Source organism: Lithobates pipiens, unplaced genomic scaffold (genome assembly GCF_037356315.1).
Source record: "Lithobates pipiens isolate NorthernLeopardFrog02 unplaced genomic scaffold, aLitPip1_a1.2 Scaffold_35, whole genome shotgun sequence".
NCBI classification, from domain to species: domain Eukaryota; kingdom Metazoa; phylum Chordata; class Amphibia; order Anura; family Ranidae; genus Lithobates; species Lithobates pipiens.
The window spans coordinates 10,532,517-10,556,156 of NW_027507811.1; the positions used below are offsets into that span (position 1 = coordinate 10,532,517).

Sequence of the window (23,640 nt, forward strand, 5' to 3'; positions counted from 1 at the left end):
ATAAAACACAGACCTGACCGGAGAGGTGAGGAGGATTCTGGGAGGTCACATGACATCACTCTTATCTCTATTAATAAAACACAGACCTGACCGGAGAGGTGAGGAGGATTCTGGGAGGTCACATGACATCACTCTTATCTCTATTAATAAAACACAGACCTGACCGGAGAGGTGAGGAGGATTCTGGGAGGTCACATGACATCACTCTTATCTCTATTAATAAAACACAGACCTGACCGGAGAGGTGAGGAGGATTCTGGGGGGGTCACATGACATCACTCTTATCTCTATTAATAAAACACAGACCTGACCAGAGAGGTGAGGAGGATTCTGGGATTCTAACATGATGTTCCTATTGGTTCCCCAATACAGAGATTTCCTCTTGTGAAGTCAGGTGATCATATGACCATCACAGTGCCTCCATGTGACTCCCTAAAACCTGAGAGACACAACATGGAGAAGATTCTAGAAGTCACCAAGAAGATGATGGAGCTGCTGACAGGAGAGGTGAGGAGGATTCTGGGAATTCTGGGACATTATCCAGTAACAGACAAGGGATGTGTCTGGATGGTGACTGTATCATTGTGTGTGTCAGGTTCCTATAAGGTGTCAGGATGTCACTGTCTATTTCTCCATGGAGGAGTGGGAGTTTGGTAGAGATCCTTGTGTCCTTCTAAAGGACGTCATGATGGACAATCAGCCGCCCCTCACATCACCGGGTAAGAGGAGACTTTATTGTAAAGGAGAGAGCAGTACGGAGGCTCCACCTAGATCCCCCATCATCTGATAAACACATAGAAACAATGTATTCAGTCAGTGTGTGTGTTTCCTACAGATGGATCCAGTAATGGGAACCCACCAGAGAGATGTCCCCGTCCTCTGTATTCCCGGGATTCCACACAGGAAGGTCACACCATCCCCCACCATCATCAGGTAGATGAGGAGCAATCACTGATAGGTATGTTCTATATACAAGCATGTTTGTTACAATGGATGTTTTATTATATATTTAGAGTGGAAACCTCGGGGATTATAAGATTATTGTAAAAGAAGAATTTAAAGAGCAGGATGAGGAGTATGGTGTTATGAAGGCACTATCTGGAGGACACAAGGATCTCTACAAAGATCTCATGATGGAGCCACTTAGAAGTAGAAACCCACCAGAGAGATGTCCCCGTCCTCTGTATTCCCGGGATTCCACACAGGAAGGTCACACCATCCCCCACCATCATCGGGTAGGTGAGGAACCATCACTGGTTGTTATGATTCATACAGAAATGTGTTAACAATGTATGGTTTATTATTTAGAGCAAAAACCTTGGCCATTATGATATTATTGTTAAGGAAGAGTTTAAAGAGCAGGATGATGAGTATGGTGGGATGAAGGAGTTTTCTGAAGCATGTAAGGACAAGATGATGGAGCCACCTAGAAACCCACCTGAGAGACGTCCCCGTCCTCTGTATTCCCGGGATTCCACACAGGAAGGTCACACCATCCCCCACCATCATCAGGTAGGTGGAGTTGAGGGTCGGGAACATAAAGGGATTGAACACTCTGACATGTGGAGATGATGTGTGGACTCTACAAGATGATATTTTCTATGTGATCTCACATCATAAATACTTCTATGTTACAGATGTTATTTTCTGCCATTCTGTTGGTTTAGGGTGAAGATCTGATGAACATGAAAGTTGAGGGTGAAGTAGAAGAGACGTATGTGAGGGATGATCAGCAATATACGGAGGAGGCTGGAATGACGAGGACATTCATAGAGGAGGACACTCCTACAGAGATCAGCACAGGTGACCCATCATATATTCTTCTCTTATCTCTGCTCTGTTACTGCTCCCTGATTGGTCCAGAGTAGGGCGGGAGCTGAGTGATATCAGCCAATAATAGGTTGATGACGGTCCCCTCCCTGTACTGATACCCTATTTGCGGTTCAGCTGGCAGTATTAGGTTGTGGGTCACTCCTAGTTACAGTAGCACAGATAAGATAACACAGATTGAGCCTTTCTTAGGTTGGTTCCTCTTCTTCCAGCCGACTTCTAGCTAAATGTTACCATAAAGGTCTGTTACCAGTCTTGTTGGGATGAGAAGTAAGAAGTTCCTGCTCTTCTGACAAGGCTGTGTAAATGTAGAAGTGATCTGGGAGGAGGACCAAAGGACTGAAGAGGGGGGAAAAGTCCCGGCTGGTTGGGACCTCCACAGAGAACATCTCCTCACTCATATCTACCTGATCCAGATGGGATCTTGATGGAAGTGAACTAACCCTCTCATATCTATTGATGATATTTTTATATTTTTCCAGGACACGCCATGGAGAAACCCTCAAAGGATCGTCTCACTTTATCTCCAGGTTGTAGAATGGAAGATGAGGACATCACAGGAGATCGTGGAGGAGAAAAGACAATGATCTCCACTATGGATGGTGGACTTCACAGTGTGGATAGACCATGGAATCCCTCCGACTCTGAGCAACCTCGTACTGTGGGGGATGGGGCCGGGATTCAGGGGGAGGAGACATTTTTCTGTCCTGAATGTGAGGAAAGTTTTAGCTCTGCATTAAGTCTTTCTCTACACCTGAGGTCCCACAGGGGGGAGAAACTCCATTCCTGTCCTGAGTGCGGGAAATGTTTTTTAAGCTTGGGAGAATTCATTAAACATCAAAGCTCTCACACAGGAAAGAAGCCGTATTCCTGTTCTGAGTGTGGGAAATGTTTTACACAGAAACACATGCTTGTTAGTCACCAAAGAACTCACACTGGTGAGAAGCCGTATTCCTGCCCCGAGTGCTCCAAACGTTTTACGCGGACAACGAATCTCGCTATACACCAGAGATCGCACACGGGGGAGAAGCCGTATTCCTGTTCCGAGTGCGGGAAATGTTTTTCGCGAAAATCCAGTCTTACTGATCATCAGACGTGGCACACGGGGGAAAAGCTGTTTATCTGCAGTGAGTGCGGGAAGTGTTGGGCACGGAAATCGGAGCTTGCTAAACATCAGAGATCCCACACAGGGCTGAAGCCGTATTCCTGTACAGATTGCGGGAAACGTTATACAAAGAAGTCTTACCTTATCAATCATCAGAAAACCCACATACCCCACCCACATACCCCTCAACTTTTATTGGTGTCCCCGGTGCTGTCTTCTCTTTGAATCATTTTTTTGCTATACGTTGGGCATCTCACACTGGGAAGAAGTGCTAGGAGGGAGCTTCATAATACCTTGGCATGGTCTTCTTTCTTGGTTTGGAGGCCAGTTTCGAGATACTCTCTTCTCTTTCCTCTCTATTTTTGATATTCCTTCTCTCGTGTGGTCCTTCTCCTTCCATGTTTTTTTTTTTTTCCTAATCTTTATTCTCTCTTTTTCCTTCTCCTTTCCATTCATTTTAGATTTGTTTTGTTTTTTTGTTTTTATTCGTTTTCTCCACTCAGCAGTTCAGTGTTTTTTGGCATTTGGGATTCAATTTTTTTCTTTAATACCGCACAGTAAGGAGACCACGTAGGGACAGGGGAACCCTTGGTGACATCTGCTCTTTTAAGGAAGTCCCCATCACAACACAGTGCTAGTGGGATTTAAGAACTTTTAGGTATTAGACTTATCTTCTTAAAGGTCACCCTGTCTGACAACCCCCCCCCCCCCCCTTCGGATTTGATATGTCTGACAACCCTTCTTCGGAAGTCATGTGTCCGAAAACCCCTCCTTGTGCCGCGTACACACGAGCGGACTGTATGGCGTACTTAGTCCGTCGGAACACATTTCAGCGGACAGTCCGCTCGTGTGTGGGCTTCAGCGGACTTTTTCAGCGTGCAGTCCGGCGTACTAAGAATTTCGGATTTTTCGAAATTCTGTCCGTCATACTTTGGTTTCAGCGGACAATCCGCTCGTCAGTAGGCTAGTTCGACGGACTAAGAATGGCGCATGCCCAGAAAGGATTTACACGGCGGAAGGGTGCTTTGCTGTGTATTGGACTTCCTATTTCTAGTCCCGTCGTACGTGCTGTACACGTCATCGCGCAAGCTTTCGACGGGCTGTTTGGGTATCCGTGTGTGGTCAAGTCCGTTCAGTGGAAAGTACGACGGACTGTCCGTCGGATTGTATGACGAACTAAGTACGCCATACAGTCCGCTCGTGTGTACGCGGCATTGGAAGTCATATGTCTGATAACCCCTCCTTGGAAGGTCATATGTCTGACGACCTCCCTTTGGATGTGATATGTCTGACGACCCTTCTTCGGAAGTCATGTGTCTGACAACCCCTCCTTGGAAGGTCATATGTCTGACAACTCCTCCTTGGAAGGTCATATGTCTGACAACCCCTTCTTGTAAGGTCATATTTCTGACAACCTCTCCTTGGAAGTCATATGTCTGACAACCCCTCCTTGAAAGTCTACTGTCTGACAACCCCTTCTTGGAAGGTCATATTTCTGACAACCCCCCTTTGGATGTGATATGTCTGACGACCCTTCTTCGGAAGTCATGTGTCTGACAACCCCTTCTTAGAAGGTCATATGTCTGGCAACCCCTCCTTGGAAGGTCATATGTCTGGCAACCCCTCCTTGGAAGGTCATATGTCTGGCAACCCCTCCTTGGAAGGTCATATGTCTGGCAACCCCTCCTTGGAAGGTCATATGTCTGACAACTCCTCCTTGGAAGGTCATATGTCTGGCAACCCCTCCTTGGAAGGTCATATGTCTGGCAACCCCTCCTTGGAAGGTCATATGTCTGGCAACCCCTCCTTGGAAGGTCATATGTCTGGCAACCCCTCCTTGGAAGGTCATATGTCTGGCAACCCCTCCTTGGAAGGTCATATGTCTGGCAACCCCTCCTTGGAAGGTCATATGTCTGACAACCCCTCCTTGGAAGGTCATATGTCTGACAACCCCTCCTTGGAAGGTCATATGTCTGGCAACCCCTCCTTGGAAGGTCATATGTCTGACGACCCCCCCTTTGGATGTGATATGTCTGACAACCCCTGTTCGGAAGCAATATTTCATTCTGGGATAAGGAGACATGACGTTTATAATGCATGTTGTATAATTTTACATCCCCTAACTCTGAATTCAGTTTTTTTTTTGCCATTTCACCTGATGTTTCAATTTTTCTGTATATAAAAAGAAAATACCAATAAATACTACATAAAAAAGGGAAGAAAACTGTTTGTTTCACACCAAACTCTGCGTGTTAGCAGACAGGGCCATTTACCTATGTAACCCTCCTGATGGAAGAAGCAGGAAGTAATTACTTTCAATGGTGGTCGCAGCAGTGTGGGATTCAAGGGGCTAAAGCAGGTGGTGAGGAAGTGATAAAATGTCAGCCCCAAACTGCAAATGTAAGCAAGTCCCTACTGTCCTGAGCCCCCTATCATAGTTACTTTTTAGGGGACCCCTAGGATGAGGACAGGGAGGGACACCATGGGAGGAGGGCTGAGAGGGACGCCTTGAGAGGAGGGAGGGGAGGGACACCGTGGGAAGAGGATGGGGATGTATGCCATGGGAGGAGAACGGAGAGGGGCGCTGTGGGATGAGGACAGAGAGGTACACCATGAGAGGATGGAGAGGGCATGTGGGATGAGGACGGGGAGGGGTGCCGTGGGAGGAAGGACTGGGAGGGGCACTGTGGGAGAACAGGGAGGGACGCCGTGGGAGGAGGAGGACGGGGAGGGATCCGTGGAAGGAAGAGGATGGAGAGGGACCCGTGGGAGAACAGGGAGGAACGTTGTGGGAGGAGGATGGGGAGGGACCGTGGAAGGAAGAGGATGGGGAGGGACCCGTGGGAGGAGGAGGAGGACTGGGAGGGACGCCGCGGGAGGAAGAGGATGATGGGGATGGATGCCGTGGGAGGAGGAAGAGGATGGGGAGGGACCCGTGGGAGGACTAGGAGGGACGCCGTGGGAGGAAGAGGATGGGGAGGGACGCCGTGGGAGGAAGAGGATGGGGAGGGACGCCGTGGGAGGAAGAGGATGGGGAGGGACGCCGTGGGAGGAAGAGGATGGGGAGGGATGCCGTGGGAGGAGGAGAATGGGGAGGGACGGTGTGGGAGGAGGATGGGGAGGGACCCGTGGAATGAAGAGGATGGGGAGGGACGCCGTGGGTGGAGGAGAACGGGGTGGGACAATGTGGGAGGAGGATGGGGAGGGACCAGTGGAAGGAAGAGGATGGGGAGGGACCTGTGGGAGGAGGAGGACTGGGAGGGACGCCGTGAGAGGATGGGGAGGGATGCTGTGGGAGGAGGAAGAGGATGGAAGGGATGTCGTGGGAGGATGAGAATGGGGAGGGATGTTGTGGGAGGAGGATGGGGAGGGATCCGTGGGAGGAGGAGGAAGGGGAGGGACGGTGTGGGAGGAGGATGGGGAGGGATCCGTGGGAGGATGGGGAGGGACGGTGTGGGAGGAGGATGGGGAGGGACCCGTGGAATGAAGAGGATGGGAAGGGACCCATGGGAGGAGGACTGGGAGGGACGCCGTGGGAGGAAGATGATGGGGAGGGATGCCATGGGAGGAGGAGAACGGGGTGGGATGTTGTGGGAGGAAGAGGATGGGGAGGGACGCCATGGGAGGAGGAGGACGGAGGGATGGTGTGGGAGGAGGATGGGGAGGGACCTGTGGGAGGAGGAGGATGGGGAAGGATGCTGTGGGAGGAGGATGGGGAGGGATCCGTGGGAGGAGAGGGGCGGTGTGGGAGGAGGATGGGGAGGGACCAGTGGGAGGAGGAGGAGGACAGGGAGGGACGCCGTGGGAGGAAGAGAATGGTGAGGGACGCTGTGGGAGGGGGAGGATGGGGAAGGATGTCGTGGGAGGAGAAGGATGCCGTGGGAGGAGGACGGGGAGGGACGTCGTGGGAGGAGGAGAATGGGGAGGGATGCCATGGGAGGAGGATGGGGAGGGATCGGTGGGAGGAGGAGGACGGGGACGGACGGTGTGGGAGGAGGATGGGGAGGGACCCGTGGAAGGAAGAGGATAGGGAGGGGCCCGTGGAAGGATGGGGAGGGACCGTGGAAGGAAAAGGATGGGGAGGGACCCGTGGGAGGAGGAGGAGGACTGGGAGGGACGCCGCGGGAGGAAGAGGATGATGGGGAGGGATGCCGTGGGAGGAGGAAGAGGATGGGGAGGGACCCGTGGGAGGAGGACTAGGAGGGACGCCGTGGGAGGAAGAGGATGGGGAGGGACGCCGTGGGAGGAAGAGGATGGGGAGGGACGCCGTGGGAGGAAGAGGATGGGGAGGGACGCCGTGGGAGGAAGACGATGGGGAGGGATGCCGTGGGAGGAGGAGAATGGGGAGGGACGGTGTGGGAGGAGGATGGGGAGGGACGCCGTGGGTGGAGGAGAACGGGGTGGGAGAAATAGGATGGGGAGGGATGCCATGGGAGGAGGAGGACAGGGAGGGACAATGTGGGAGGAGGATGGGGAGGGACCCGTGGAAGGAAGAGGATGGGGAGGGACCTGTGGGAGGAGGAGGACTGGGAGGGACGCCGTGAGAGGATGGGGAGGGATGCTGTGGGAGGAGGAAGAGGATGGAAGGGACGTCGTGGGAGGATGAGAATGGGGAGGGATGTTGTGGGAGGAGGATGGGGAGGGATCCGTGGGAGGAGGAGGAAGGGGAGGGACGGTGTGGGAGGAGGATGGGGAGGGATCCGTGGGAGGATGGGGAGGGACGGTGTGGGAGGAGGATGGGGAGGGACCCGTGGAATGAAGAGGATGGGGAGGGACCCATGGGAGGAGGACTGGGAGGGACGCCGTGGGAGGAAGATGATGGGGAGGGATGCCATGGGAGGAGGAGAACGGGGTGGGATGTTGTGGGAGGAAGAGGATGGGGAGGGACGCCATGGGAGGAGGAGGGCGGAGGGATGGTGTGGGAGGAGGATGGGGAGGGACCTGTGGGAGGAGGAGGATGGGGAAGGATGCTGTGGGAGGAGGATGGGGAGGGATCCGTGGGAGGAGGATGGGGAGGGATCCATGGGAGGAGAGGGGCGGTGTGGGAGGAGGATGGGAATGGATGGTGTGGGAGGAGGATGGGGAGGGACCAGTGGGAGGAGGAGGAGGACAGGGAGGGACGCCGTGGGAGGAAGAGAATGGTGAGGGACGCTGTGGGAGGGGGAGGATGGGGAAGGATGTCGTGGGAGGAGAAGGATGCCGTGGGAGGAGGACGGGGAGGGACGTCGTGGGAGGAGGAGAATGGGGAGGGATGCCATGGGAGGAGGATGGGGAGGGATCGGTGGGAGGAGGAGGACGGGGACGGACGGTGTGGGAGGAGGATGGGGAGGGACCCGTGGAAGGAAGAGGATAGGGAGGGGCCCGTGGAAGGATGGGGAGAGACCTGTGGAAGGAAGAGGATGGGGAGGGACCCATGGAAGGAGGAGAACTGGGAAAAGACCTGTGGGAGGAGGACGGGGAGGGACGCCGTGGGAGGAGGAGGACAGGGAGGGAGGATGGGGAGGGACGCCGTGGGAGGAGGACGGGGAGGGACAGCGTGGGAGGAGGACGGGGAGGGACGCCGTGGGAGGAGGACGAGGAGGGACCTGTGGAAGGAGGAGAACTGGGAAAGGACCCGTGGGAGGAGAACGGGGAGGGACGCCGTGGGAGGAGGACGGGGAGGGACGCCGTGGGAGGAGGACGGGGAGGGACGCCGTGGGAGGAGGACGGGGAGGGACAGCATGGGAGGAGGACGAGGAGGGACCTGTGGAAGGAGGAGAACTGGGAAAGGACCCGTGGGAGGAGAACGGGGAGGGACGCCGTGGGAGGAGGACGGGGAGGGACAGCATGGGAGGAGGACGGGGAGGGACCCGTGGGAGGAGGATGGAGAGGGGGCAATAGGTGCAATTTTGGAGTTGCTCTGACCCAGTCGTCTAGCCACTACAATTTGGTCGTTGTCGAAGTTACTCAAATCCTTACTGGAGGAAACAACAAAAGTAAGGCCGCCGCTCCAGATGAAATCAGTTGACTAAAGCCCCATACACCCTATCAGCGCCTAGAGGCGATTCAGTTCGCATTGTGCGCTATACAAGTATTTCATTCATTCATTCATCAGATTTTCTGCTGATTTTTTTCCTTCAGATTTACCTAAACAATGTAGTGCAAGGGCCTGCCTGATTGCATAACAATTGAAACTGCTAAGGTTTGACCTCATATTATATAGTTTTGGTAAATCTGAAGGAAAACAATCAGCAGAAAATCTGGTAGTGTGTATGGGGCTTAAGACGCTTCGTACAGGTGCAAGCCTCGGCTCTCCTGCCGTGAAGGACTAAACTAAAGAAATTGGCTGCACACCGACGTAGTAGAACTCCATTTATTGCATGTTCCATATGATAAACATGATGCACACCGCAAGTGCAATGCCAAAAAACAAAGCTGTACACAGTACCCCTACCCATTCGCTAAAAAAAAGTGTCCAAAAGTAATAACACTAGTTATTAGTAATAATTAGTAAACATTAGTAATAATAACCAGTGTCACTCTTTCTGGATGACTTCTCTGCATGGCTACCCTACTTCCTCTCCTCTGAAGTACCTGCCATCATCCTAGGTGGCTTTAACATTCCAACCGATGTTAATACTGCTACCACTTCTCAACTGCTCAACCTAACCTCCTCTTTTAACCTAACACAATGGACACAAACCACCACTCACTCCAACGGTAACGCACTCGACCTCGTATTCTCCCATCGCTGCACTCCCTGCAACCTCTCTAACACCCCCTTTCCCCTCTCTGATCACAACCTTTCTACCTCCCATGCTGCCAACCCACAAACCACTACCCGTAGAAACCTTCGCAACCTTCGACCCTTCCCTTCTACATTCTGCTACTGATGGCCTTTACGACAAAATCGCACAACCTGTCCTGCCCAGACCTAACCACTTCCATCTACAACAACACGCTGTCATCCTCCCTAGACGTTCTTGCTCCTCTTTCTACACGCAGGACCAGGTCCCCGTCTGCCACAACCCTGGCAAACAGATGACACCAGGAGTCTTAAGAGACACAGCCGTGCTCTTGAGCGAGCGTGGCATAAATCGAAGTCCCTGCAAGCCCTTGTACACACGGTCGGACATTCCGACAACCAAATCCGTCGGATTTTGTCCGAGGGATTTTGTCCGACGGATTTTGTCCGAAACTGTTGCACACACACGGTCGGACAAAGTTGTCGGAAAATGCAATCGTTCAGAACGTGATGACGTTATTTCGTTACGACGGGACTACGTTCAGGCTAGTAGCCAATAGCTTTGGTGTAGGAATTTGATCTGAGCATGCGTGGCACTTTGTCCGATCGGAATTCTCTACACATGATCGGACAAGGTCCGATCGGATCATGTTGTCGGAAAATTTTACCGACAAGTTGGAAAACTTGGTCCGTCGGATACTCAGACGGAAACAGTCCGATGGAGACCACACACAGTCAGATTATCCGACAAAACGGTCCGATCGGACACAATCCGTCGGAATGTCCGACCGTGTGTACAAGGGCTAAGACTCTACCCTCTACAAATCAGCCCTTCTCAAATACAACTCCTGCCTCCACACTGCTAAACAAACCTACTACAACACTCTCATCAAAACCCTCTCATCCAACTCTTTTCTACCCTTAATTCCTTACTTCACCCCCCACTGCCCCCACCCACAAACTTACTTACCGCTCAACAGATTGCCAACCATTTTAAAAGCAAAGTCGACACCAATAGCCAGGAAATATCCAGCATTCAACTTCCTCCCTTACCCAACACATCAGGTCCAACTCCATAATCAATACTCTCCTTCTGCCCAGTTACCACCGATGAAGTTGATAAACTCCTCTCCACGGCCCACCTCACCACCTATCCCCTGGACCCTGTCCCCACTCAATTACTACGACCACCTTCCCCCTCTATCCTCAACTCCCTAACCCACATCTTCAACCTCTCCCTCTCCTCCGGCACCTTTCCTTCCCCGCTCAAACATGCACTGGTTACCCCCCCCCCCCATACTTAAAAAACCCTCACTAGACCCCACCCGTTTGAATAACTTAAGACCCATCTCCCTGCTCCCGTTTACCTCCAAGCTCATCGAGCGCCTTGTCCATGACCGAATGAGTCTCTACCTCACAGACAACAACCTTCTCGACCCCCTACAGTCTGGCTTCCATCCACAACAGTCCACTGAAACTGCCCTACTAAAACTCACCAATGACCTACTAATTACTAAAATTAATGATCATTACTCCATACTCATACTGTTATGCCCCATACACACGGTCGGACATTCCGGCCAAAAAAAGTCTGATTTTTTTGGGATGGATTTTGGCCGAAACTTGTGTTGCATACACACGGTCGGACAAAGTTGGCGGAAAATCAGATCGTTCGGAACGAGGTGACGTACAAAACGTACGACGGGACTACGTAGAGGCCAGTAGCCAATAGCTTTCATCTCCAATTTTTTTCTGACCATGCGTGGCACTTTGTGCGTCGGAATTCTCTACACGCGATCGGAAAAAGTCTGATTGGATTTTGTTGTCGGAAAATTTTAGATCCTGCTCTCAAACTTTTTCCGTTGGAAATACTGACGGAAAAAGTCAGAGCCCACACGCGATCGGATTTTCCGACAACATAATCAGATCTGACTTTTTCCGTCGGAAATTTCCGACCGTGTGTATGGGGCAGTAGACCTTTCTGCTGCCTCCGACACAGTTGACCACCTGCTCCTCAGCAAACTCCACTCCCTTGGCCTCTATGATTCTGCTTTATCCTGGTTCTCCTCCTACCTATCTCAGCGCCACTTTCAGTGTCACTTACAACTCCATCTCCTCCACTCCCCTTCCTCTTTCTGTTGGGGTACCATAAGGCTCTGTCCTTGGGCCCCTCCTATTCTCGCTCTATACCTCTTCCCTGGGCCAGTTGATAACCTCCTATGGCTTCCAAGACCACTTCTATGCTGATGACACCCAGATCTATCTCTCCACTCCTTAACTCACCCCCTCGATCTCCTCACGGATCTCAAACTTACTGAATGACATATCAGTATGGAGGTCACACCACTTCCTCCAACTCAATCTTTCTAAAACTGAGATTCTTATATTCCCTCCTTCACAGTCCCCCCCCCCTTTGATTTCACCATTAATATCAACAACACAACCATTGGTCCCTCCACACATGCCAGGGTGCTGGGTGTAATCCTTGACTCTGAGCTCTCCTTCAGCCCCCACATACAATCACTGGCTAAATCCTGCCGCCTTAAACACTTAAGGAGCGCCTCACGTCGATATACGTCGGCAGAATGGCACGGCTGGGCACAATCACGTACCTGTACGTGGCCCTTTAAGTGCCCAGCCAGCGGCGCGCTCCCGACCCAGTCCTGAGCTCCGTGGCCGCGAGACCAGCGGACCTGATCGCCGCTGGTATCCCGCGATCGGGTCACAGAGCTGAAGAACGAGGAGAGGTCTGTGTAAACAAACCTCTCCCCGTGCTTCCTAGTCTGGCTGCCACCGATTGTCTGTTCCCTTTTATAGGGAAAGACGGTCAGTGACCTCACATGTCAGGCCACGCCCCCCTACAATAAAAAATAAAAACACATAACGTCACACACAACCCCTACACTGCCCCCTAGTGGTTAACTCCTTCAGTGCCAGTGTCATTTACACAGGAATCAGTGCATTTAAATAGCACTGATTGCTGTATAAATGACAATGGTCCCAAAAATGTGTCAAAAATGTCCGATGTGTCCGCCATAATGTCGCAGTCACAATAAAAATCGCTGATCGCGCCGCCATTACTAGTAAAAAAAAAAGAAATATTAATAAAAATGCTATAAAACTATCCCCTATTTTGTAAACACTATAACTTTTGTGCAAACCAATCAATAATCGCTAATTGTGATTTATTTATTTTTTCTTACCAAAAATATGTAGAAGAATACGTATTGGCCTAAACTGAGGAAAAAAAATGTTTTTTTATATATTTTTGGGGGATATTTATTATCGCAAAAAGTAAAAAATATTGCATCTTTTTCAAAATTGTCGCTCTATTTTTGTTTATAGCGCAAAAAATAAAAACCGCAGAGGTGATCAAATACCACCAAAAGAAAGATCTATTTGTGGGGGAAAAAAAGGACGTCAATTTTGTTTGGGAGCCACGTCGCACGACCGTGCAATCGTCAGTTAAAGTGACGCAGTGCCGAATCGCAAAAAGGGGCTTGGTCCTTTGGCTGCAAATTGGTTAAAGTGGTTAACTTCCGCAACATCTCCAGAATTTGACCCTTCCTGACTAACGACACCACAAAGCAACTTATTCACTCCTTGATTATTTCCCGCCTTGACTACTGCAACTCTCTCATTAATGGCCTAACCATACGCAGGCTCCTCCCCCCTTCAGTCTATTATGGATGTTGCTGCTAGACTTATACACCTCACTTACCGATCTATGACTGCTGCCCCTCTCTGCCAATCCCTTCACTGGCTTCCCCTCCCCCACCGTATAAAATTCTAAATACTAACCACAACATACAAGGCCATCCACAACATCGCCCCCATCTACATCACCAACCTCATCTGCAGATATCGCCCAAATCGTCCCCTCCGCTCCTACCGGGACCTCCTGCTCTCTAGCTCCCTTGTTACCTCCTCTCATGCTTCTCCAGAGCCTCTCCCATCCTGTGGAATTCCCTACCCCAGTATATCTGATCAGCCCCTAATCTGTCCGCCTTTAGGAGATCCCTGAAAACTCACTTATTCAGGGAAGCCGATCCCACACCCACCTAACCACCCCATCAAATCATTCCCCGCATCTATTACCTTTTGTACCACCACTCCCTTTAGAATGTAAGCTCTACAAGCAGGGCCCTCCTGTCCCTTCTGTCAGGGGCGTAACTATAGGGGGTGCAGCAGTCGTGACCGCAACTGGGCCCTGTGCTGCAGGGGGCCCATGCAGCCCCCTCTACATATGGCCGGCAGCAGCATAGGCAGCTAGGGGTACCAGTGCACCATGCACACGGGTGGCTGGAGATGGAGGGTGACTAGCAGAGCTCCATGCTCGACTATCGCACTGGCTGCTCTTTAGTTGTGCATTCCCCGCATGACCCGTGTCCTCGGCCGGCTCCTCAGAGTACCCCTCTCCTGCTCCATGCATTGCCGCTCAGTCTGTTCTCCCCAGCCAGAGTCCTGCCTCCCCCCGAGTCCGGCCCACACTGCACTGCATACTTCTCCCGGGTAAACAAACTTTAAGCACACAGATGCAGTGCAGCCCTATGAGAGCTCCCCGGAGGACACTGCAGGCTTGTCTGCCAGCCCCCCTCCTCCCCCGTCATACACAGATGATGAAAGGTCTTTCTGGGAGATATGCTGATCACCCGTCCAGCACACTGGATGGAGCCCAGGCCAACATGGATGAGTGCGCGGCCTACAGCTTGGTCATGGTGAGTGAGAAGACCCCATCCCCCACACACCATTACTTACCCCCTCCATCTCCCCCTGGGGACAGGGGCCCCTTCTCACGTGAGGACAGGGACTCCTTCTCACCTGGGGGCAGTAACTTCATCTGCCTTGGAGAAAAGGACCTCATCTCTTCTGGGGACGGGGACCCCATCCTGCCTAGGGACAGTCCCCCAATGGGGCACCTAATAATTAAAAAAAAAACTACTGATGCCAGTGGGGGGAACTACAGGGCTCACAAAGGTCATACCTGTGACCACACCCTGGAGTTCCACTGCCGGACTCGGAGGGAAGGGCCCTGGTTGGGGTTCAGGGGGGCCCTTCATGGTTTCTTGCATCGGGGCCCTGAAGGTTCTAGTTACGCCACTGCCTTCTGTAATGTGCTGTCCCCTCTCTACATTGTAAAGCGCTGCGTAAACTGTTGTCGCTATATTCATCGTTAATAATAATAATAATAATAATAACAGACAGTTTTTGACAAATCCTTTATTAAAAAATAAAAAACAGTGTTCCCCCCATGTAAATCCATCTTCAATCACGCTGCCCCCCGAACAAAAAATTAATTGATGGCTGACCGCCGAATGCCTCCTCCACCATCTGACAGGTCTTATATAGGTAAGGGCAAGGCCACCTGGTTACGTCAGCTGGTGGCACCACCCCCTCGTTGACCGGTGCATGCTGGGTCGGGGATGTCACAAGGGAAGGACTGTCAAACAGCAGAGGAGGCATCCAGCAGTCAATGAAGGCGGAGTGTTCTTTTTCGGGTGCGGCGGGCGATGTGATTGACGATGGATCTACATTGGGGGACACTGTTTTTTACATTTTTTAGTGAAGGAATTGCCAAAAAACGCTTTTTTATTACTTTTTGATACTTTTTTTGGTGAATGGTTCTCAGTCACATGGGGGGGGGCAGGATCTGGGGGCCCCCTTAAAGGGAAGGGATCCCATGCCTTTTTTTTTTTTTTTTTTTTTTACCGGCACAGTATTATTATTTTTATTCAGCTGTCAGCGGGGAAGCCCATTCACAGCTGATGACTAATCGTTTGTTAAGGATGCCGCGGCCGGCTTCCCAGCCCGCTCCTTAACAACCAGCTTTTACTGCACCCTGATTGGGCAAAGCTTTGCTCAATCGGGGCACATAATGCACTGTGCAGCACGCAGTGCATTGCAGTTCATTTGGCAGGGCGAACACCCTGCAAATTTGGGTGTTCCCCTAATAGTGAAAAGCCAATGTTTGGCCCAAACTCATGCTTGGGCCAAACCATTCAACCCCAACACTAGTAGCTAAGCTATTTGGATGGCTGGACAGCCTAGGCTTAGAGGTTCCAACTGTGGGCCTCTAACAAGTGACAGTTGGCATCCATCTGGCCTTTTTCTGACCCACCACTCGTTAGGTGAGCTAGCTGGGTCTGAGCTTGACAACTGGGTGGTGTAGTTGGAGTTGGGCTCGACAGCGTGAGAACTTTGGTGTGATCATGACAGTGGAGTGGGGTAGCTCACCCAGCTCGATGGCTGGATAGCCTAGGCAATTCCAACAGAGGGCCTCTGCCTTTCTTCTGACCCACCACCAAAGCGCAGCTGAAGGAAAGGCCCATGATGTAACCGCTACACAGCCACTGCTAAGGTCCCGCTCTTTGCCCAGATGAAAGAAAGTCCCATTATTGGTGTCAGTGAGATAAAATAAGACCCGTCAGTGGGGGTAAAATAAGTTGTTGGTGTCAGTGAGCACAACGCCTAATGCCAACTCAGCATTGGTGAAACCCATCTGATCACATTCTCCTGCTCCACTGCCTCTCTGCTGATGTCCAAGTTCTACTTTCCCTGTCAGAAAGGAGATTGCTCCATCCAACAGTTTGGTATAATTGCAGTGCCTGGTGATGGAACCCAGAGAGTCTTCCAGCCGTCATCACCTCACTGACACTCGGCATAGATTTCTGGAACCTGCTGGATGAGGACAGCATGGGACAGTTGACTAAATCCCGGGACTGTCCTGCAACATCTGGGACACATGGCAACAATGATGAGGCCGATTTCACACTATGAAATGTTTCTCTGGGCTGCAGTTCCTCTGAGTTCCACAAGGTGGTGATCCCACTTTTATACAGACAGGAAGTCTCTATGGAAAGCAGAAGGAAGTGATGTCAGGTATAAATAGTAAGTCCCGGGTGAGAGGCGAGTCGGGAGGAAATAGAGAGGAGACATTGCTGAAACTGGCAGTAGAGGAGGTAATAAGATATTATTTTCTATTTACGGCCAGTAACCCCCCTGTCATGTCCGTCCTCTTCCTTCATAGTCACTGTGACCTGTGACATCTGTTATCTCCAGAAGATGATGATACACACATATATAGTGTGGAAACCTAGATTAACCCCTTCAGGGGAATAACATTTCCCCACTTATGGGGCGGAACATTCTCTTCATTTTGTAAATGTGTCACCTTCTCATCTTAGCAGTAATGGATGAGATTCAGATTCGGGTTCTACTAAAATTTTGATCCCAGTTTCCAGGATTCTAAATTTGGTTGAATAGTTTTGGTGCTCACCCATAATGCCTTGCACAACATTGACCTGCTCAGCGGCCAATGATGGGGGAGGATGTGGATAAAACCCAGCCTTAACATTAGGAGAGGGTTTGAGGTCAACCGTTAATGGGGGGAGGAAATGGATAAAACCCAGCCTTCACGGGTCTGAGGTCAACCATTAATGGGGAGGAAATGGATAAAACCCAGCCTTCATGGGTCTGAGGTCAACCGTTAATGGGGGGAGGAAATGGATAAAACCCAGCCTTCACGGGTCTGAGGTCAACCATTAATGGGGGAGGAAATAGATAAAACCCAGCCTTCATGGGTCTGAGGTCAACCATTAATGGGGAGGAAATGGATAAAACCCAGCCTTCATGGGTCTGAGGTCAACCATTAATGGGGGGAGGAAATGGATAAAACCCAGCCTTCATGGGTCTGAGGTCAACCATTAATGGGGGAGGAAATAGATAAAACCCAGCCTTCATGGGTCTGAGGTCAACCATTAATGGGGGAGGAAATAGATAAAACCCAGCCTTCATGGGTCTGAGGTCAACCATTAATGGGGGGAGGAAATGGATAAAACCCAGCCTTCATGGGTCTGAGGACAACCATTAATGGGGGGAGGAAATGGATAAAACCCAGCCTTCACGGGTCTGAGGTCAACCATTAATGGGGGGGGGGGGGAGGAAATGGATAAAACCCAGCCTTCAATATAAGAGGGGGTCCGAGGTCAACCATTAATGGGGGGAGAAAATGGATAAAACCCAGTCTTCACAGGTCTGAGGTCAACCATTAATGGGGGAGGAAATGTATAAAACCCAGCCTTCTCTATAAGAGGGGGTCTGAGGTCAACCATTAATGGGGGGAGGAAATGTATAAAACCCAGCTTTCACTATAAGAGACTGTTTGAGGTCAACCATTAATGGGGGAGGAAATGTATAAAACCCAATCTTCACTATAAGAGACTGTTTTAGGTCAACCATTAATGGGAGAGGAAATGGATAAAACCCAACCTTCACTATAAGAGACTGTTTGAGGTTAACCATTAATGGGGGAGGAAATGGATAAAACCCAGCCTTCTCTATAAGAGGGGGCCTGAGGTCAACCATTATTGGAGGAAGAAATGGATAAAACCCAGCCTTTATTATAAAAGACTGAGGTCAACCATTAATGGGGGGAGGAAATAGGAAATGGATAAAACCCAGCCTTCACTATAAGAGAGGGTTTGAGGTAAACCATTAATGGGGGGGGGGGGGGTGGATAAAACCCAGCCTTCTCTATAAGAGGGGATCTGAGGTTAACCATTAATGGGGGAGGAAATGGATAAAACCCAGCCTTCTCTATAAGAGAGGGGATCTGAGGTCAACCATTAACGGAGGGAGGAAATGGATAAAATCCAGCCTTCACTATAAGAGAGGGTTTGAGGTCAACCATTAATGGGGGGAGGGGATGGATAACCCCTCCCCTCACTATAAGAGGAGATGTGAGATCACTCATTAATGGGAAGGAGATGGATAAAACCCAGCTCTCGCTTTAAGAGGAGGTCTGAGACCGCCCAATAATGTGGAGATGGATTATATGGCAATAATGAGGCCTAAGCACCCCCAAAACTGAGTTATAAATACTGCCACAACCTATGTTAAAATTAGCCAGTCATTGACACAAGTAAAATTCAAATTCTTGGCGGAAAGGTCGGACAGAAAATGACACGTTCCTTAACAGAACACTGGTAACCAGAGATCTTCTAATGAGGTCCATCATATATTCCGTCACAGCCTGTTTGTCCAGGCCTGGTCTATAAAACTCATTAAGACTTGTCATAAGTATCTTAGCAGGCATTAAAGGAATATCTGAGGGGTTCTACTCACAGAGATGTTTTAGCAAGCAGCGGAATGCTAAATCAACATCTCCCGGCTGAGCTCAAATCAATTCGTAACCTCTGTAGTGGTTAAGTTAACAAAGATGATTCCTCTAAATGTAGATCCATGTAGATGCCATCATTTTAGCATTAAACACCCCCCATGTTACGAAGGGCAGTGGGGAAGCAAGGCCCATTACTACTTCATAGGAAGGAGCATTTCGGGAGGTCATGAGGGGTCTTGTTCAGAAGGTCATTTTTTTTGTTGAATGATAAAACAAGGTTTACTAGATCATGACATGTTAAACTGTACCTACATAATCATAAACATGTTGGACATCCCTTTGGCCACACTGTAGACCCTTTCATTGGCCAGATCCTTTCTATCAGCACCTTCCTCAAGCTTCAGTGAGGGGTGGCTCCATCAGCAGTCTAGAACACTCCTTTACCATCGAAAAAAAGGAACATCTGCCAAGTAGGGATGAGTTTAGGTGGGTTGGGAGATGAGTCATATGTGGTTGAGGTATTGCCCTACTAGCAGCTGCACATACAAGGGGCTTATTATTGCCTGTCCACAGTGACAGCCATGCAGCATCAGTACCAGGCATAACATTCCAGCAGCCAATGCTTTCTGTGAGCTGGGCTCTGGTGAGGATGAGGTGGTGGACAATGAGATGACGGACTAGACTTGGGTGCCATGGAGGGAAGATCCAGACAGCTCTAGGGATGAGGTGAAAGAGGGAGTACAGGTGCATGTTGTAAGGGAAAAGGGTGTCCAACAACAAGAGCACTTCACAGTGGACAGAAGAGAACAGGCATCTGGTGGTCCTGGCATCTCCTGCTGACCATGCCCTTGTTGCATCGACTTGACTACCACTTGTATTTGAAACAACATGGATCTCCACCAAGGAGCTGCATCCAAGGTGCTGGGGAAGCAATGGTGGCTTGCGTTGTCCTGTCTCCCTGCATGCAGGTGGTGTGAAATGTGTGGAGAACATACAAACACGAAGTAACCAGATTGACATTGCCAATTCCCACTTGTGGTAGCCAGCCTACTAACCCCTTATATCCCCATCCTATTATAGTACAACCAGTACAGTCCAGATAATTCTCCACTATCTATCCACAGAGAAACCCGCATAGACCACATCACTGAGGATGGAGGAGGACCGGAGTCAGGTGACGGAGAAGATACTAAACCTCACCCTGGAGATCATCTACCTGCTGACCGGAGAGGTGAGGAGGATTCTGGGAGGTCACATGACATCACTCTTATCTCTATTAATAAAACACAGACCTGACCGGAGAGGTGAGGAGGATTCTGGGAGGTCACATGACATCACTCTTATCTCTATTAATAAAACACAGACCTGACCGGAGAGGTGAGGAGGATTCTGGGAGGTCACATGACATCACTCTTATCTCTATTAATAAAACACAGACCTGACCGGAGAGGTGAGGAGGATTCTGGGAGGTCACATGACATCCCTCTTATCTCTATTAATAAAACACAGACCTGACCGGAGAGGTGAGGAGGATTCTGGGATTCTAACATGATCTTCCTATTGGCTCTCCAATACAGAGATTTCCTCTTATGAAGTCAGGTGATCATATGACCATCACAGTGCCTCCATGTGACTCCCTAAAACCTGAGAGACACAACATGGAGAAGATTCTAGAAGTCACCAAGAAGATGATGGAGCTGCTGACAGGAGAGGTGAGGAGGATTCTGGGAATTCTGGGACATTATCCAGTAACAGACAAGGGATGTGTCTGGATGGTGACTGTATCATTGTGTGTGTCAGGTTCCTATAAGGTGTCAGGATGTCACTGTCTATTTCTCCATGGAGGAGTGGGAGTATTTAGAAGGACACAAGGATCTCTACAAGGACATCATGATGGACAATCAGCCGCCCCTCACATCACCGGGTAAGCGGAGACTTTATTGTAAAGGAGAGAGCAGTACGGAGGCTCCACCTAGATCCCCCATCATCTGATAAACACATAGAAACAATGTATTCAGTCAGTGTGTGTGTTTCCTACAGATGGATCCAGTAATGGGAACCCACCAGAGAGAGGCTTTTTTGAGCTGAATTATAGCTAAATGCTAACATAAACCTCTATTAACAGCCTTACTGGGATGAAAAGCAAGGTTCCCTCCAGTGCTGCATATCATCAGAAGCCTAGGCCTATGGTCACTTGTTCTATGATACAGGGTCTACAAGTCTGAACTTTGACCCTCTTGTCTATCAGAGGTCACATGACCCAGTGCCTAGGCTTGTGGTTGTGTAAAGACCATGCCCCCCCCCCCCCCCCAGCCCCCATTGGTTCCTGCTCTTCTAACAAGGCTGTGTAAATGTAGAAGTGATCTGGGAGGAGGACCAAAGAACCTTTGACTGAAGAGGGGGGAAAAGTCCCGGCTGGTTGGGACCTCCACAGAGAACATCTCCTCACTCATATCTACCTGATCCAGATGGGATCTTGATGGAAGTGAACTAACCCTCTCATATCTATTGATGATGTTTTTATATTTTTCCAGGACACGCCATGGAGAAACCCTCAAAGGATCTTCTCACTTTATCTCCAGGTTGTAAAATGGAAGATGAGGACATCACAGGAGATTGTGGAGGAGAAAAGACAATGATCTCCACTATGGATGGTGGACTTCACAGTGTGGATAGACCATGGAATCCCTCCGACTCTGAGCAACCTCGTACTGTGAGGGATGGGGCCGGGATTCAGGAGGAGAAGACATTTTCCTGTCCTGAGTGTGGGAAATGTTTTAGCTCTAAATTAACCCTTTCTATACATCAGAGGTCCCACACGAGTGAGAAGCTTCATTCCTGTCCCGAGTGCAGGGAATGTTTTTTTCATATAGGAGAAGTCATCAAGCATTGCAGATCTCACACTGGGAAGAAGCCGTATTTTTGTTCTGAGTGTGGGAAATATTTTTCAAAAAAGACGACTCTTTCCAGACATCAGAAACTGCACACCGGTGAGAGGCCATTTTCCTGCCCTGAGTGTGGAAAATGTTTTATACAGAAATCAGATCTGGTTAATCATCAAAGATCACACACGGGTGAGAAGCCGCATAAATGCCCTGAATGCACTAAAAGTTATACACGGAAATCAGATCTCATTAACCATCAAAGATTACACACGGGTGAGAAGCCGTATTCCTGTTCTGAGTGCGGGAAGTGTTTCTCGCAAAAGTACAGTCTCACTGAACATCAGATAAGCCACAGAGGGAAAAAGTTGTTTTCCTGTGCTGAGTGTGGGAAATGCTATACATGGAAATCAGAATATGTCAAACATCAGAGATCTCACACGGGGGAGAAGCCGCATTCCTGTTCTGAGTGCGGGAAAAGTTTTGCACAAAAATCGGAACTTGTCACACATCAGAGGTCTCACACAAGGGAAAAGCCGTATTCCTGTTCTGAGTGCGAGAAATGCTTTTCAGGAAAGACCGCTCTTTCCAGACATCAAAGATTACACACGGGCGAGAGGCCATATGACTGTCCTGAGTGTGGAAAATGTTTTAAACGGAAACGCACCCTTGATAATCATCAAAGATCTCACACGCAAGAGAAGCCGTATTCCTGCTCCAAGTGTACAAAATGTTATACAAGGAAATCCGACCTTGATAGTCACCAAAGCTCTCACACAGGGGATAAGTTGTATTCCTGTTCTGAGTGCGGGAGATGTTATACCTGGAAGTCAGACCTTGTTAAACATCAAAAAGCTCACACAGGGGAGAAGCCGTATTCCTGTCCCGAGTGTGCAAAACGTTATCCACGCAAATCAGACCTTGTTAAACATCAGAGATCGCACACAGGTGAGAAGCCGTATTCCTGTTCTGAGTGCGGGAAATGCTTTGCGCGAAAGTCCAACCTTACAGAACATGAGATACGCCACACGGCGACAAAGCTGTTTTCTTGCTCTGAGTGTGGGAAATGTTATCTATGGAAATCGGAATTTGTCAAACATCAAAGATCTCACATAGGGGAGAAGTAGTATTCCTGCCCTGAGCGCGGGAAATGGTTTTTCACTGAAGTCTTGTCTGACCAGACATCAGAGAACCCACACAGCCCTCAAAGAGTATTAGTATCCAGAGTGTGGGAAATGTCTTCTACATGGATCATATTTTGCCGTACATCAGAGATCTCACACTGGGAAGAAGCCCACCTTGGTATACACCTCAGAAAACACGTGGCTGAGCGCTCCTCTGATCTTTATTTTTAACAAAAGACTTCAAAATTGGGGGTTTACTAAAACCTTCAAACTTCTGTGTGGCTTAAAAAAGATTAAATATTTACATTCTTAAAAACATGATGTTCTCTCTCACTTTTCTATGTCCCATGTCCTTCTGAATAAAAGTATTAGCATACATGCCAACAGCCCAGCCCAGTCTTGTGAAGGGTCAAGCCATGTTTCTGGAACACCGACCACATCTCTAACCACAAGATCATCTTTCTTCCTCACTTTCACATCACATCTAACATAGAGAAACCCCCCCTCCATCTTTTCTATGTCCCGTGTCCCTCTAAACAAGAGGATCAGCATGAATACAAACAGCCCAGTCTTGTGAGGAGCCAAGCTGTGTTTCTGGAACACCAACCACAACTCTAACCACAAGATCCGTTTCCTTCCTCACATTTACATCACATATAATATAGAGAAACCCCCCTCCATCTTTTCTTTGTCTGGCTTAAAAAAGATTAAATATTTACATTCTTAAAAACATCACATCCAACATAGAGAAACCCCCCTCCCCCTTTTCTATGTCCCGTGTCCCTCTAAACAAGAGGATCAGCATGAATACAAACAGCCCAGTCTTGTGAGGAGCCAAGCTGTGTTTCTGGAACACC

The 23,640-nt window shown here is 49.6% G+C and overlaps 3 protein-coding genes across 4 annotated transcripts in view; all 3 read left to right on the forward strand.

Annotated features, from left to right (window-relative positions):
* LOC143955853 (uncharacterized) overlaps positions 1–1,580 on the forward strand; it is a 126,908-nt gene extending 125,328 nt beyond the window's left edge. The window contains exons 2-6 of one of the 2 annotated variants that reach the window (XM_077465972.1): positions 375–507; positions 596–719; positions 836–933; positions 1,014–1,235; positions 1,309–1,580. In XM_077465972.1, the coding sequence (XP_077322098.1) occupies positions 403–507; positions 596–719; positions 836–933; positions 1,014–1,235; positions 1,309–1,572 (813 nt within the window). In that variant the 5' untranslated portion in view covers positions 375–402 and the 3' untranslated portion in view covers positions 1,573–1,580. Of the gene's footprint in view, positions 1–372; positions 508–595; positions 720–835; positions 934–1,013; positions 1,236–1,308 lie in introns of both variants that reach the window. The other variant, XM_077465971.1, reaches the window with a different exon arrangement.
* LOC143956113 (uncharacterized) overlaps positions 1–23,101 on the forward strand; it is an 81,397-nt gene extending 58,296 nt beyond the window's left edge. The window contains exons 10-11 of the mRNA XM_077466247.1: positions 2,681–3,100; positions 21,764–23,101. Coding sequence (XP_077322373.1) covers positions 2,681–3,100; positions 21,764–22,786 — 1,443 coding nt within the window. The 3' untranslated portion in view covers positions 22,787–23,101. The remainder of the gene's footprint in view (positions 1–2,680; positions 3,101–21,763) is intronic.
* Positions 16,151–21,049, forward strand: LOC143956043 (gastrula zinc finger protein XlCGF66.1-like). The gene is made up of 5 exons (XM_077466173.1): positions 16,151–16,618; positions 19,902–20,008; positions 20,355–20,489; positions 20,578–20,701; positions 20,818–21,049. Exons 2-5 carry the CDS (start codon positions 19,931–19,933, stop codon positions 20,874–20,876), a joined length of 396 nt encoding a protein of 131 aa, XP_077322299.1. The 5' UTR covers positions 16,151–16,618; positions 19,902–19,930; the 3' UTR covers positions 20,877–21,049.
* Positions 23,102–23,640: the final 539 nt, after the last annotated feature.